The sequence below is a fragment of the Herpailurus yagouaroundi genome, unplaced genomic scaffold (genome assembly GCF_014898765.1).
Source record: "Herpailurus yagouaroundi ecotype Mexico unplaced genomic scaffold, PumYag 185, whole genome shotgun sequence".
NCBI classification, from domain to species: Eukaryota; Metazoa; Chordata; class Mammalia; order Carnivora; family Felidae; genus Herpailurus; species Herpailurus yagouaroundi.
Window position 1 is genome coordinate 6477500 of NW_024412416.1, and position 13349 is coordinate 6490848.

Here is a 13349-nt window from a genome sequence, read left to right on the forward strand (position 1 = left end):
CCTTCTTCAGTAGCAGGACTTGCCAGGCACGACGGCCTCTACCTGAAGGTGCAGTTGAGTTCAATGGGTTCGGAACCAAGACGCTAACACTGGTGCGGGCTGTGGGACAACGGGGCACTGTTGCTTGCTGGGTAAAAAGAGCAGAAGCCCCAAAGTTCACATTAACTCAGGCATTTCATTTATTTTTTCCTTCTCTTCTTGGCGGGTTCTTTGTCCTGTCCCTCGTGCTCTGACGCAGTGCCCTAGAAGGGGAGAGAAGTCACGCTTTAATGTGATAAGCCTGCTCAGAGGCGGTGGAAATAAAAACAAAAATCCTTTATCTTCTCACCAAAGCCTGTGGTGGTGGTGCTTTCTCCACAGACAGAACAACCTCCTAGGAGTGGGAAGGGTGGGGGAGGCCTCTAAAGTAGCGGAGCAGGCCCGTGCTAATGCCTTTCCTGCCTTCAGACACGGGCGAGGACAGAGGCGCCTGGGTGCTGGGTGGCCCTGCGCCGGCTCAGTAAAAGGGCAGGAGACAGGGCCAGGTGTGTTACAGCCTGGGATGTGACCGCCCGAAGAATGTAGGGTCAAAATTTTTGAGAAGCGACAGATCAGGGTGGCTTATGTCAATTTCCACATCAGACGGACCTGAGCCAATGAAACTTGTAGGAGCTCACGGGGCTTGGGGGCACTACTGCAACTGGAAGAGCTAACGGGCCAGAGGAGGCGGAGACGTGGGGGTGGGCCGCAGGAAGCCTTATCTGAACTCCTCACGGCGAGGCCCTCATGACGAGGGCCCAGGGAGAGAAAGTAGTCATTTTCCAATGCTTCAAAAGGTCACAGGAGACCCCATGGTGAGAACTTGTGTCACCACCCCCTTTCTAGAAAGGTCTACCCCAAAACGTGCACAAAACTGGGTAGCTTCATATGGTGCCAAACTCCTAGCCCTTCTCTGACAGCCCTTAGTTTCGGCTTCACCCGACCCCCTCCGCCCCCTCTCTCTGGCCCCCTCCCCTCAGCCATGCTGCTCCCAGCCAGTCAGAAGGGTGGCCAGGCTTGCTGCGCTCCAGTCAGGAGCAGGCACTGACCTCGTCGTCGTCATCGTCGTCCTCGTCCTCCTCCTCCCGAAGAACCATATCCAGGATGTTTCCTTTGATCTTGAAGTCTCGTGAGGTGCTGAGCTTCATGTGCTGCATCAGGTTCACCTGCAACAGAAGGTTTTCCTACCTATATGACAGGTCCCGCCAGGGCCACCTGGAGGTGCTGCTGCTGTGCCTCCAACAAACCCTTCGGTGCCGACTTAGAGCAAGCATGCGCCCACCTGACCTGCTTTTCTATCAGTCCCTAATGTGAGGTTTGCATTCAGGCCATCAGATCACAGAGCAAAGGGCTGTGGTTTCCCCACACTGTGCCGCTTCTGTGTGCTAGGCCCCCTGGCAGGGTAAATGGAAACACTAGAAGATAATGGAGTATGTTTACCTTGGACTTCTTCGAAAGGTGGATGAGGAATTTTTCATACTGTTCGATGGCAAAGATGAGGTTAGGGATTGGCTTGGTTTCCCGAAGAACTCGGGCCTACAGGGCAAAGAAGACGAGACCTAAATTTTAGATTCCAGGGCTTTCAGAGTTGTCCTCTGAAACAGTCCGCAGAGCTGCTCTTGGCTTTGCAGGAGAAAGCTAGATCTGCCCTCCAGTCAAATGCAGGATTCCTCATATTCCAGTAATCTAAGATTTCTGCCAGTTCAATCTCCTCGAAGGACCTGGACGCAGATAAAGACAGCAGCAAATCTCTCCATTTACAATTCCTCAGTATCTGTTTTACAGACCGGCTGGAAGAAGGACCATTTGTAGAAATCTGGTTGCTTCCCTGACTTAACACAGTGAGCCCACCAGTGCCTTTCTAGTTTTCACCATTGGGATCAGATTTCTCCCAGTCTGACTTGTAATCTCTGGGTCCTCCCAAATGTACACACATCGATGTGTTCTGTACTTTTTTTTTTTTTATAAAGCCCACAAGGGAGGACACTGTTATTGTTTTTTTATCACATTATCTTGGAGATAGCTCTACATCTGAACATTTCTATATCTGAACATTTAGATTTGTATTTTCTCATGCCTAAGTCATATCCTACGGTATAAATAGACCATAAGCCTTTTAGCCAGTCCACTTAGTGCATATCTTCCGTCTTAGTTTTTCTAGTATCTCACTTTTGCAAATGACACTACTACGACCGTCCTGGACACAGGCCTTTACAGTTTCTACATCCTAAAAGTGGAACTGCTGTAAAGCACAGTGTGGAGATCTCCTGAAATACAGCACTTACTGCCAAATGGCCCCTGAGAGGCCACTAGTGTGCACCTGTTCCAGCAGTGTCCTGGAGAACCCTCCTCCTGTCCCCTGACACTGGCATGTCCTTTAGGGGGTATCTTCCACACACATCAGCCCTTCCTAAAATAATTCCTTTCCAATGGGAATCCAAAGCCATTTCCATTTTTAAAGAAAGAGCTTGAGATTTTCTGGCGCTTTCTGAATAAAGTATGCAGTTTTTGGTGGAGGAAGATGTTCCACCTGAACATAAATCCTGTGAGCTGAGAAGCACACGTGCACCCACACATTTAGGTAGCAGCATTAACGAGCTCTAGTTCACACCTCTCACAACTTCCCCATTTATGCCGCACGGTTCAGTGTTTTTTATACTGAGAGTTGTGCAGTTGACACAATAGATCTTAAGACATTTTCACACACCCCCCAGAGAAACCTCATGCCTATTTCACAGCAGCCACCCCCCACCCCAGACAACCACTAATCTGCTTTCTGTCTTCTCAGACCTGCCTATTCTGGGCCTGTCACATAAATGGAAGCCTCCAGTATGTGCGGTCTTTCTGTGACCGGCTTCTTTCTCAAGGCTCACAAGTGCTGCTGTGTCGGCCAGCAGTGTGGGCTGCTTACCATGGCTGTGGCAACAGCAGCGGTTTTCCCCTTTTTCTTCTCTCCTGTGTATTTTAGGCTCTGACTCCTCTTGTTCTGAAGAAATAGAAACAAATTCTCTCATTCCTGAAGATTCTTCATGGGAGCTAGCAGGCCAGTGGTCATTTTCGAAGAAGGTGAGGATAGCAGAATATGGGGACTCTATGGGGGACCACGTCCGGGTGGAGATAACTGACAGCAGATGCTGGAAGATGGGGAGCATTCTGTGATGCTTTACGATCCTCAGATTTTTTTTTTTTTTTTTAATCGCCGGGAGGTTTACAATCTCCCTCTTAGAACTAGCACATGAAAGTGAGGGCAGGAATGACTGTTCTCGTACCAGACCCACCAAGGGACTGGAGAGGTACAAAGGATGGTTGAAACGGGGACTGTCACGATGGCAGCAGGAACAGGGATTTCCCAACTCGGCAGTTGGCTCAAAGGGTTTCCCATGAAGGAGAGGAAGCTGGAGAGGTTGCTCCCAGGGCCTCCAGCCTTCCCACTTAGAGGCAGACACCAGACATGTCTGTGTGCCACGTGGTTACGTGCTTGAGAAGGGTTCAGAGGTCATACGAACACTTTCCTGTGTTGTAAATAATCGCAAAAGGAACCAAAAAGTACAAGATGAGGCAGAAGACAGTCAAGACCCACGTCACATGTGAGGCACACAAAACACGGGAACCTTTACCTGAAGGGGTGTCGTGTGCCTTCTAGGAAGAAACACACAGGCCTCATGGGACAAGTAAGAGGTTTAAAAACGCAAAGCTGAAAATGGGGAGAATTGTACCACTAGAACCATGTGTGAGAGGCTGGAGTCTTAGTCCCATGGCATGTTCTGGAAATTAAGAAATGATAGGGATTCCAGAGGGGCTGGTATAAAGGTCTATTTTTAGTCCTGGAAGGCAGGGTAGAGAGTGAAGCCCTTTTAAGAAAGTGGCAGGGAAACAGCCATAGATCGAACCCATGTGACCAAGTGGGAAGCAAGGGGTCTTTCTAGAGGTGGTACCCAAGATGGGATCCTGTCCACTGCCCATTCCTGCTGATTTAGGAAGGACTGAAATTACAGCCAGAAGAGGCACCATGTAAAGGTACATGTTCTGAGCAGCATGCTTAAGGGTTTTGAATTACTGGTTTGCTCTGCTTTCTTCTCATTGAGATCCAAGGCTGTGGGGAAAAGAGATGAGGACGTAAGAGAATAAACAGCTCTCTGAAAGACGTGGCAAATGCAATGCTGCTTTCTAGATAAGAGCTGGAATTAATGGAGCCATACACTTTTTGCCCAGGGTTGCTCATTAAATACATCTCACAGAGAAAAATGTCTGCCTGTGGATCAGCTGACTTGACAGGCTTTAAGTCAAATACAGATGGGGAAGGGGGAAAACACCCTGAGAACACATAAATTGGTTTTTGGGTGGGTGGGTGGGTGGGGGAAATGGGTCAGAAACATATGCAAAACCCTCCAATACTTTACATGACAACAAACATCAGGTGTGATTCTGGAGGAGGGATTGGCAAACTACAGCCTATAGGCCAAGACCAGAGCACCGCTTGTTTCTGAAAATGAAGTCTCATTAGAACATAACCAACTGAGCCACCCAGGTGCCCCGAATGTGGGTAAGTGACCGGCTCCCGATTTTGGCTCAGGTTATAATCTCCTGGTTTGTGGGATCGAGCCCTGTGTGAGACTTCGCACTGAGCATGGAGCCTGCTTGGGATTCTCTCTCTCCCTCCCTCCCTCCTTCTCTCTCTCTCAAAATAAATAAATAAATATTAAAACAACAACAACAACAACAACAACAACAACAAAACCCCATGGTCACATTCATTTGTATACAGTCTATGGCTGCTCCTGTCTGTAAAGCCAGAGTCAGCTCTGACCGTGGTCTGCCAAATCTGAAACATTTACTACATAGCCTTCTACAGAAGTTTGCTGGCCCTTGTAGATTCAAACTATCTGGGTTCAAGTCTGCCTCTGAACTAGTTCTGTTCTTTGCATTTACCTCTAATCTATCTGGGGTTAACTACTGACCACAGGTGTAGTGAGAACGAATGAGGCAAAGCGTGAGGAGAGTTCCACACTACATCGGGCCAGGCTGCAAGCCAGGGAAGGCTTCTCTGCATGTCTGCTGCTCCAATAAAACGAATATGGTCTTAGAGCACTGGTTCCCAAGCCGTCTTTGGACTGCCATTCTGACAAACAGTTAACACTTGTTATTAAAAAAGCAGAAGATCTTGAATAGATTTTAAACTACTGAACGTATTTAATTATTGTTGGACCTCTCAGCAACTTTAACATGCGAACAGGTACCACGATTGTCTAAGATAAGGAATATGTACAAGTACTTCTCACAGAATCCTTGTTTGTTTTGAGGACTCGGTCTATACTGCATACTTTGTGAGATGTGGCCTTACTGGAGATGGGGAACTCAGAACCTGAACTGAGGCATAGAGGGACACATCCTGTATCTGGACAAGAGAGGTGTCTGACAAGCTGGCACCTATGTGAATAGTTTTGAGCAAGCATGCAGGCGAGGTCCCAGGAGACGGCCAGAAGAAACAGCTTGGTGAGAGCAGGTCATAAGCTGTGGCCAGACAGAAGACCTGACCCATAGCACAAGCCTGGCACAAAGGCCAGGGGACAGAGAACCTCAGCTATCAGCACACTATTCAGAACTTTTCTGGCCAAACGCAGACGACAGAATGCTCGGTCGCTGATTCACAAGGGAAGGGGAGGAAGCACCCCCAATACCCATAACGAAGCAGTTACCGATGCAAGATGTGCCTGTGCACAATGCAGAGGGAGAAAACAAGTAGGGCTTCACCATGAAAGCAGTCACAGTCCATTGCTTGAACTGACCCGTTAGTGAACATCTGCTGGACTCCTTGAAGATCAGGAACTGCCCTGCAATACTTTGAACTTTAGTGACTAAGTGGCCTCCGGAGACACTGGGTCTTCAGTGCCCCTTTGGGACATTTGGCAATTTCTAGAGACATTTTTGGTTGTCACAACTGGGAGGCTGCTACTGGCATCTGGAAGGTGGAGGCCAGGGATGCTGCTCAATATCCCAGAATGCATGCAAGAGGCCCCACATCAAGGAATTATCCGGCTCAAGAGAGGCCAAAAATGCAGAGCCGGCCAATCCCTGGTGTAAGCCAACAGTTAACAGTGACTCAAGTATTAGAAGAACCTGATGGTATCTGCTGCCAAATGACATTTAAAATGTCTCCAAATCTTGAAAGAGCCCATCACTTTAACTTAGAAAGAGAAGAAAGAAAGGGGTCTGAGCAATGACAGGAACAGCCCATATGCCCTCTGCCTCCCTGAAAGGGCTGCTGTTCCCAAATACACTGCACTGATCTCAGCCCTTTATGTGCTCACTCACACACTAAAGGATGGCTGATGGCATGGATTTAGAATCACCTAGAAATGAACCAAGTCACAGCCCAAGCATGCATATTCCTTCCCTGCTCCAAATTAAGTAAGACTTTTTTTTCTTTGTATAAATGAAGACCTCAAGCCTTGGCTTGATCCCAAAGGGGCAGTCACCTTTGGCTTACGGTAAGTAGGGAAGAAACTTCATATACACTTGGCTCACATGATCAAGCGGTCCCATGGGGACACAGGAAGTCCTTTCTTACTGGAAGATCTATTTTGGTACGGACTCTGAACCACTTACCTGAATGTAAGAAATGAAAGAATAGCACAGGGGAGTCAGATGAGAACCGGACAGTTTTACCTGAAGCAAAAGAGAAGAAAGCCAATGTAACTGTAAGAATAAAATGCTTCCCCATTCCTAGGAAAGGAATTTGCAACTCACCAGCTTTTCCATATTTTTTGGAATTCCTCTGGAGCTCTGACACACCTGGAGATACTAACCAAAAATTTCCAGATTTAGTTTACATCCTCTAGCAATGTTCCCAGACACCTCCAGGTGACTCAGTGGGCTAAGGGAGTGGGGCTCACTGCTGACGAGATGGGAAAGAAAACAAGCCACCCTATTCACAGAGAAGCCTAGACACAAGCTCTCCTTTGTCTCCTCCTCAAGACTCCTGAGCCCCCCAGACAACAGGCAATGAAGGGTTTCGATTTCCAACTTGCTCAGCTTACTGTTTTAAAAATCCTTCAGGCTGGGGCGCCTGGGTGGCTCAGTTGGTTAAGCGGCCGACTTCACCTCAGGTCATGATCTCGCGGTCCGTGAGTTCAAGCCCCGTGTCGGGCTCTGTGCTGACAGCTCAGAGCCTGGAGCCTGTTTCAGATTCTGTGTCTCCCTCTCTCTGACCCTTCCCCGTTCATGCTCTGTCTCTCTCTGTCTCAAAAATAAATAAATGTTAAAAAAAAAAGTTTTTTTTTTAAAATCCTTCAGGCTGATGGTCCCTACATCTAAAAAGCAATGACTTTGCTGTTTTTCCTTTTAAAAATGCCAACAGAGGTACCTGGGTGGCTCAGTTGGTTAAGTGTCTGACTTTGGCTCAGGTCATGATCTCACCGTTTGTGAGTCTGAGCCCCATGTTGGGCTCCATGCTGACAGCTCAGAGTCTTAATTGAAGCCTACTTCGGATTCTGTGTCTCCCTCTCTCTCTGCCCCTTCTTCACTCACACTCTGTCTCTCTCTCCTTCAAAAAGGAATACAAGCATTAAAAAAAATTTTTCTTTAAACTGCCAATAAAGGGGCAGCTGGGTGGCTCAGTCGGTTGAGGGACCAGACTGACTCTAGCTCGGGTCATGATCTCATGGTTCGTGGGTTTGACTCCCACATTGGGCTCTGTGCTGTTAGCACGGAGCCTGCTTGGGATTCTCTGCACACACCCCCCCCTTGGCCCCTCCCCCGCCTGCACATGCACGCTCTCAAAAATAAACAAACGTTAAAAAAATGCCAACAGAGAGAAGAAGCTTTCAGCATTTCCACTACAGAAGTGTAGGAGCCACACCACATGGCCAGATCTGCACCTTCTCAGAGATGGCTGCACTGCTGTTTGGGGACACCACGTGGGGGTCTACCATCTTTCTTGGATTGTCTACACCTTTCTAAATATTTAATATGGATCACTGCTAGAATCAAAACTAAATCACTCAGTTCCTACCACCTTCCGAATGTTTGCTGAGGACCAAAATATTCCAAGTGCAAGAAAAGAGTTCTCTGTTAACAGATTAAGCATAAGGAGCATTAACTTACACTTAGGGCAGACTATGCCTTGCATTTAAAAGAATTACCTTTCTCCTACCCAAGTACCTGACCTGACCCAAGTACCTGTAAGGCATTTAACACCTACTTGCTAATGGAAGGAGAGAAGGAATAAACACCTCTTTAGTGCCCAGACTGGTTTGAAATAGTGTAATTTGTGTGCAATAAGGAATCAGACTGAATTCTCTAGCTGTAGTTTAGATTAAGTCTTAGAAGGCATTCGAAGGGGCATAATTCTCAATTAGGGGTCACATACCTACATGCCAAAAAATAAGAGCCTCTAAAGGAGATTTAGAATTAATGTCATCAACTGTTTCTTCCTGGCCCATTATGGAGACACCTGCCACCTACTGACCAAACCAGAATCAAACCACGAGTTGCACGGAAATAAGCAAAAAGAGCTCTGTACAGAGGCCTCCACAGCAGTGAGCTGCTGCCCTGGCCTAGTCTTGGGCTGGCTGGGGCAGCACAGTGGGAGTGGCTCTGGTCACCTCTCTGATACTCACATATCTGACAAGTGCTGTGAGGATGGTGTACATTTTGCAAAGGTCCTTTAACAAGATGTCCACACAGCTGCCTGATGGCAGGGCTGTCTGCACCAGCTCGTGGAAAAATGTAAGCAGAGTTCCCAGCTGCATGATGATGGCTTTCTCGATAGGATGATTTGGTAGGGTTGCCTGAGAAGAGGCCTCTTCTAAAGGGAAATGAAATTGACACATTCAGACCCACTGACCTTATTTTCCAGTTTAAGTGAAGGAAATTTAGAAGTCAACTAACCACCATCAAACGGGAAGTCTGTAGGGACAACGAGCATGTAATTCATCATGCAGAGTGAATCAGTAGCCACACTACGGTCTACTTTTTCCACCATGCTGGAAATCTGGCTCAAACCAACAAACGAATCAAGCTGCCCTTTTACACAACAGTCAATCTGGATTTTGGTGGACTCTTTTCACTATTCTTGAAATGCCATCCTGAACGAATCTTACCTGATAACATTTCTTGGCTCACTTGTCCCTTAAGCTTGGTGATCAGCCAGTCCACTTCTTCTAGGACTTTCTCAGCCTGACTCAGAACAAGTAACTGTGAAAGCAAAGAATGTCCGGTGTGGCTCACTGGTGGAACACAGCAACCACAGCCACCTGCAGGCGGGGTTACAGGCCTCAGGACACGAGCCACTACAATTTACTCTTCACATGGAATAAAATGGAAGGAACGATAAGACTATTTCCCATGGCTTGGGGATCCACACTTACACAAACAGTAGGAGCAGCTGTTCTCAAATTCACCATCGCAAAGTGATTTGTTTTCTCCATCTCTACATCCTGAGGAGGCAAACACAGGGGAGATACAATGGCAGTAAAGCTGTCCCCCAGTCGCGATCCCCACTCAGGGTGCCGTAAGCGAAGGCTCGCTACAGTACCTCGTCTATGTCTCCGAGATGCCCATGGATGTCCTGGGACAAGTCACGCAGCAGGATGACAGGACTCTTATACAAAACATGGAGGCTGAAGAGCAAATTCATCAAGCCCTTACAAAACAAGGCATCCTCTAAGAGTGGGAAGGAGAGAAAATTGATAATTATAACCCAGTCTTTAGGGGATGGCGTGCCTACCCAGAAACGTGGCTTGCCATGTATGATACCGCAGTGCTGCGCACAGTCCATCCAGGGCAGTTCTCCCACCAAGGCACACTTGTCCATGGGCCCAAAGAAGGGAGAGGTTTCCTATCATTAGGCAGTCACTATCGCTGTATAACTAGTACCCGGATCAAGAAACAGAATGTTTCCAGCACCCCAGAAACTCCCCTCCTACCTCACTTGCCCCAGCAAGGAACTGGCTGTCCTGATTTCTACCATCACATCTAGTTTTGTCCGATTTTGAACTTTATGTAAATGGAACCAAGCAGTAAGTACTCTTTAAGTACTCTGGTTTCTTCTGTTCACCATCATGTTTGTGCAATTCCTGCACGTTATGTGTTGGTAGTTTGTGTGCGTGCACACGGCCATTCCTTTATCCACTCCACTGCTGACAGACAAGTGGGTTTGTTTCCGCCTATTAAAATAGCACTGCTGTGAGGATCCAGGAGTGGGACTGCTGGACTGTAATCAGATACTGCCCAACAGCTTCCCAAGCGGCTACGTCAAACGCAGACCTCCACCAGCGGCGGATGAGAGGGCTGACTGTGCCGCATTCTTACCAGTACTCGGTACTGTGGATCCATCTCAGTTTGGTTACTCTGGTGACTGTGTAATGAGTACCTTTCCTTTTTAAAACGCAATATCTTTGGTAAAGATGATTTTATATAAAGCCTAAAAGGAAACAAGAAAGGAAACTTACCCTGGCTGTTTTCCTTGCAAATCTTGGATGTCCAGGATAACATCTGCACAAACTAGAGATTATTCAGATATTAAAGAAACATGCCAACAGACAAAACAGACCTAGGTGCTGTCAGACTGGAGGAGTCTAGACCTTTCCAAATCTCATCAGCTGCCAAAACATGTGCCTGGATCTAAAGTGATAATCTACTAAGAACAGCATAAAAATAAGTCTAAAATTATTATAAGAATTAGTGATTCTTCTCTCATAATATAATAAACATATGACTTAATCCTCAGTCTGTGCTCTCATTAAGGACCAAAGGTCCTGAGGTCTGGACTCTTACACCCCTGAGCTTCCTCTACCCCTACCACCATGGTTGAGGACTAATGCACCCTTTTTCCCCCCTTCCCAAATGCCTCACTCTTTCCACACTTGAGACATCTTTAAGAATATCAGTCTAATGGAGAGATGCGGGAGAATAAGATCCTGGCCATAAAGACAGCAGAATTAGCTTCTGGGAGCCAAGAGGCCAAAGGAGGTCAGAAGGCAGTAGGGGAAAGAAAGGAAGAAGAGGCAAACAACCAGATGCAGTTTTCTTAGATAAGCAGAGGAGGCTTAAGGTCTTGGGATAGCAGGGTCCTGAGATGCCAGACACAAACTCAAGCTTGCCTGCTGCTCTGGAAGTTCCCTGAATAGGTTTTCAGCCACAAAGGCACTGGCATTCGGTATACTGAAGTGCAAAATGACCAGGAAAAACTCAAAACTCAAATTTTGATCTATGGAGGTAAAAAATAAATTGATGCTAATTCTGAAAGATCTCTGTGAACGGGTATAAAAAGGTCTCCAGAACACTGCGGGAAATGTAATAAGCTGGATGCAGAACAAGCTTTTGTGTGAAGACAGACAGGGCTGAGAATAAAAATCTATATTCATATTTGCTTCCACAGGAATAAAGCAACTCGAAGGATACTTCAGAAACTAAAAAACATTACTTATTTGGGGAAAAGAACAGAACAGGTGGAGGAGGACAGGAGGGAGACCGTTCATTGTGTCTTCTTATAATTTCCGGTTTTCAAATCATAGGACTTTATTACCCACTCAAATTTAAAAATATTTAGAGATTATCTGAAATGATGGGGGTGGGTGGGTGATGCTTTTTGAATTAAAGCATTTTTCTGTACACATGGGCCTTTCCAAATCCAATTATTTCCTGCAAATGTCCCCCCTGCCCCACTCCCTGACACTTTCTCTCCTGGTGCTCTGTTCGCTGCAGCAGCATCAGACAGTGAAGGGGGTGAGTGGCCTGGCAGCAGGACGACGTGAGGAGCTAGAAAGAGGGACTTGGTACCAGCTAGGAGCTGGACTCGGTACCAGCCAACCTTGCTGAAAAGTCAACTGCACAATGTGAGCCACCTTCATAATTAGTATGCTTTTATCTTAGAAAAGAGGGAACACCAAGAGCAAGTAAAAACAAGTGAAAAATGTTGAAGTCACCAAAGATAAACAAGGTTTTTTGGTTTTTTTTTCTATAGTGCTTACTGCTGACAAGGGTCAAGGGCAATGGCCAAAAAAAAAAGCAGTATGTTCTTGCCCTATATGGCTGCATATAATTATGTTATGGAAGACACAGTATGTAGGAAAGGGAACATTTTCCAGATCTTATACTGACTCAGGAGCATAATTAAATATATTATCTTATATTATTTAAAAATAAGATTTAAAGAGGACATTTAGAGGTTCCTGGATGGCTCAGTCAGTTAAGTGTCCGACTATTGATTTTGGCTCAGGTCATGATCTCATGGTCATGGGACTGAGCCTGAGGTTGGGCTCCATGCTGAGTGTGGAGCCTGCTTGGCCTCTCTCCCTCTCTCTCTGCCCCTTCCCCTCTCACAAGTGCTCTTTTAAAATAATTAATTAAAAAAAGAGGACATGTAGATATATACAATACAGTTGATCGTCGAACAGTGCAGGGGTTAGGGGCACTGACCCCCTGCATAGTCAAAAATCCACATAGAGCTTCTGACTTCCCAGAAATGTAACTATGAATAGCCGACTGTTGACCAGAAACCTATGTGTTACATCAACGGTCTATTATCGTTTATTTTGTACATTATATGTATTATACACTATACTTTTACAATAAAGCTAGAGCAAAGAAAAGCTTATTAAGGAGATCACCAGGAGAAAATGATACATTTATAGTACTGGACTGCACTTATGAACTGTACTTTGAATCCACATAGTTCAAACCTGTGCTATTCAAGGGTCAACTGTACTCCCTGCCTCTGAGGGATGCATGCTGGGTGGGACTAAGCAGCACTTCTCTCTACCTGAGGGGAGGATGGCTCCAGCAGCTTGGACAAGTTGGAGAGAACAGTGACCAGCAGGAGGGCTTCTTTGCCATTAAAGTCTTCCTCTTGGCTGCTAAGTAAATTCAACAAGGACCTCTGGGAAAGGAAAGCACATGTGGAAAAATCAGCAGATATATTCCTATCATGGAGAAGAGCCCTCTAGCCAGATTCCTAAGGCTGGGGAAGAAAGGATTCAATGCTACCAAAATTCCAAGAGGACAAAATCTGAAAATAGGCCTGGATCAAACAGGTAGTTTTCTGCCCCATTACGGACCACAAATCCGAGGGTTCCCCTGAAAACTATGAACTCCTTCTCCTCTAACACCCTGCCCAGGAATGAACAGTGCACCCAACTTTGGGTGGTTCATAACTTCCAGAGGCCCATCCACCGACCTCACGTTTAGACCATGGCCCAAGCCCAGCATTCCACACACCTTCTTCCTGGTTTCCTCTGCCCTGTTCCTCTCTCACCACCCGAAATACTCTCCGTTTTGTCTTCTTTCCTCGCTCAGTGTAAACTACCCAAGGAATTTTGTTTCTTGTTTTC

At 46.5% G+C, this 13349-nt stretch overlaps 1 protein-coding gene across 1 annotated transcript in view; it reads right to left on the bottom strand.

Moving 5' to 3' along the window:
* Window positions 1–41: 41 nt before the first annotated feature.
* FANCI (FA complementation group I) overlaps window positions 42–13349 on the bottom strand; it is a 103525-nt gene continuing 90217 nt past the window's right edge. Inside the window, exons 27-38 of the mRNA XM_040493681.1 lie at window positions 12782–12898; window positions 10470–10521; window positions 9554–9681; window positions 9387–9455; window positions 9120–9213; window positions 8637–8824; window positions 6766–6819; window positions 6625–6684; window positions 2930–3004; window positions 1459–1554; window positions 1068–1184; window positions 42–242 (exon numbers count right to left, since the gene is read on the bottom strand). Of these exons, the coding sequence (XP_040349615.1) occupies window positions 180–242; window positions 1068–1184; window positions 1459–1554; window positions 2930–3004; window positions 6625–6684; window positions 6766–6819; window positions 8637–8824; window positions 9120–9213; window positions 9387–9455; window positions 9554–9681; window positions 10470–10521; window positions 12782–12898 (1113 nt within the window). The 3' untranslated portion in view covers window positions 42–179. The remainder of the gene's footprint in view (window positions 243–1067; window positions 1185–1458; window positions 1555–2929; window positions 3005–6624; window positions 6685–6765; window positions 6820–8636; window positions 8825–9119; window positions 9214–9386; window positions 9456–9553; window positions 9682–10469; window positions 10522–12781; window positions 12899–13349) is intronic.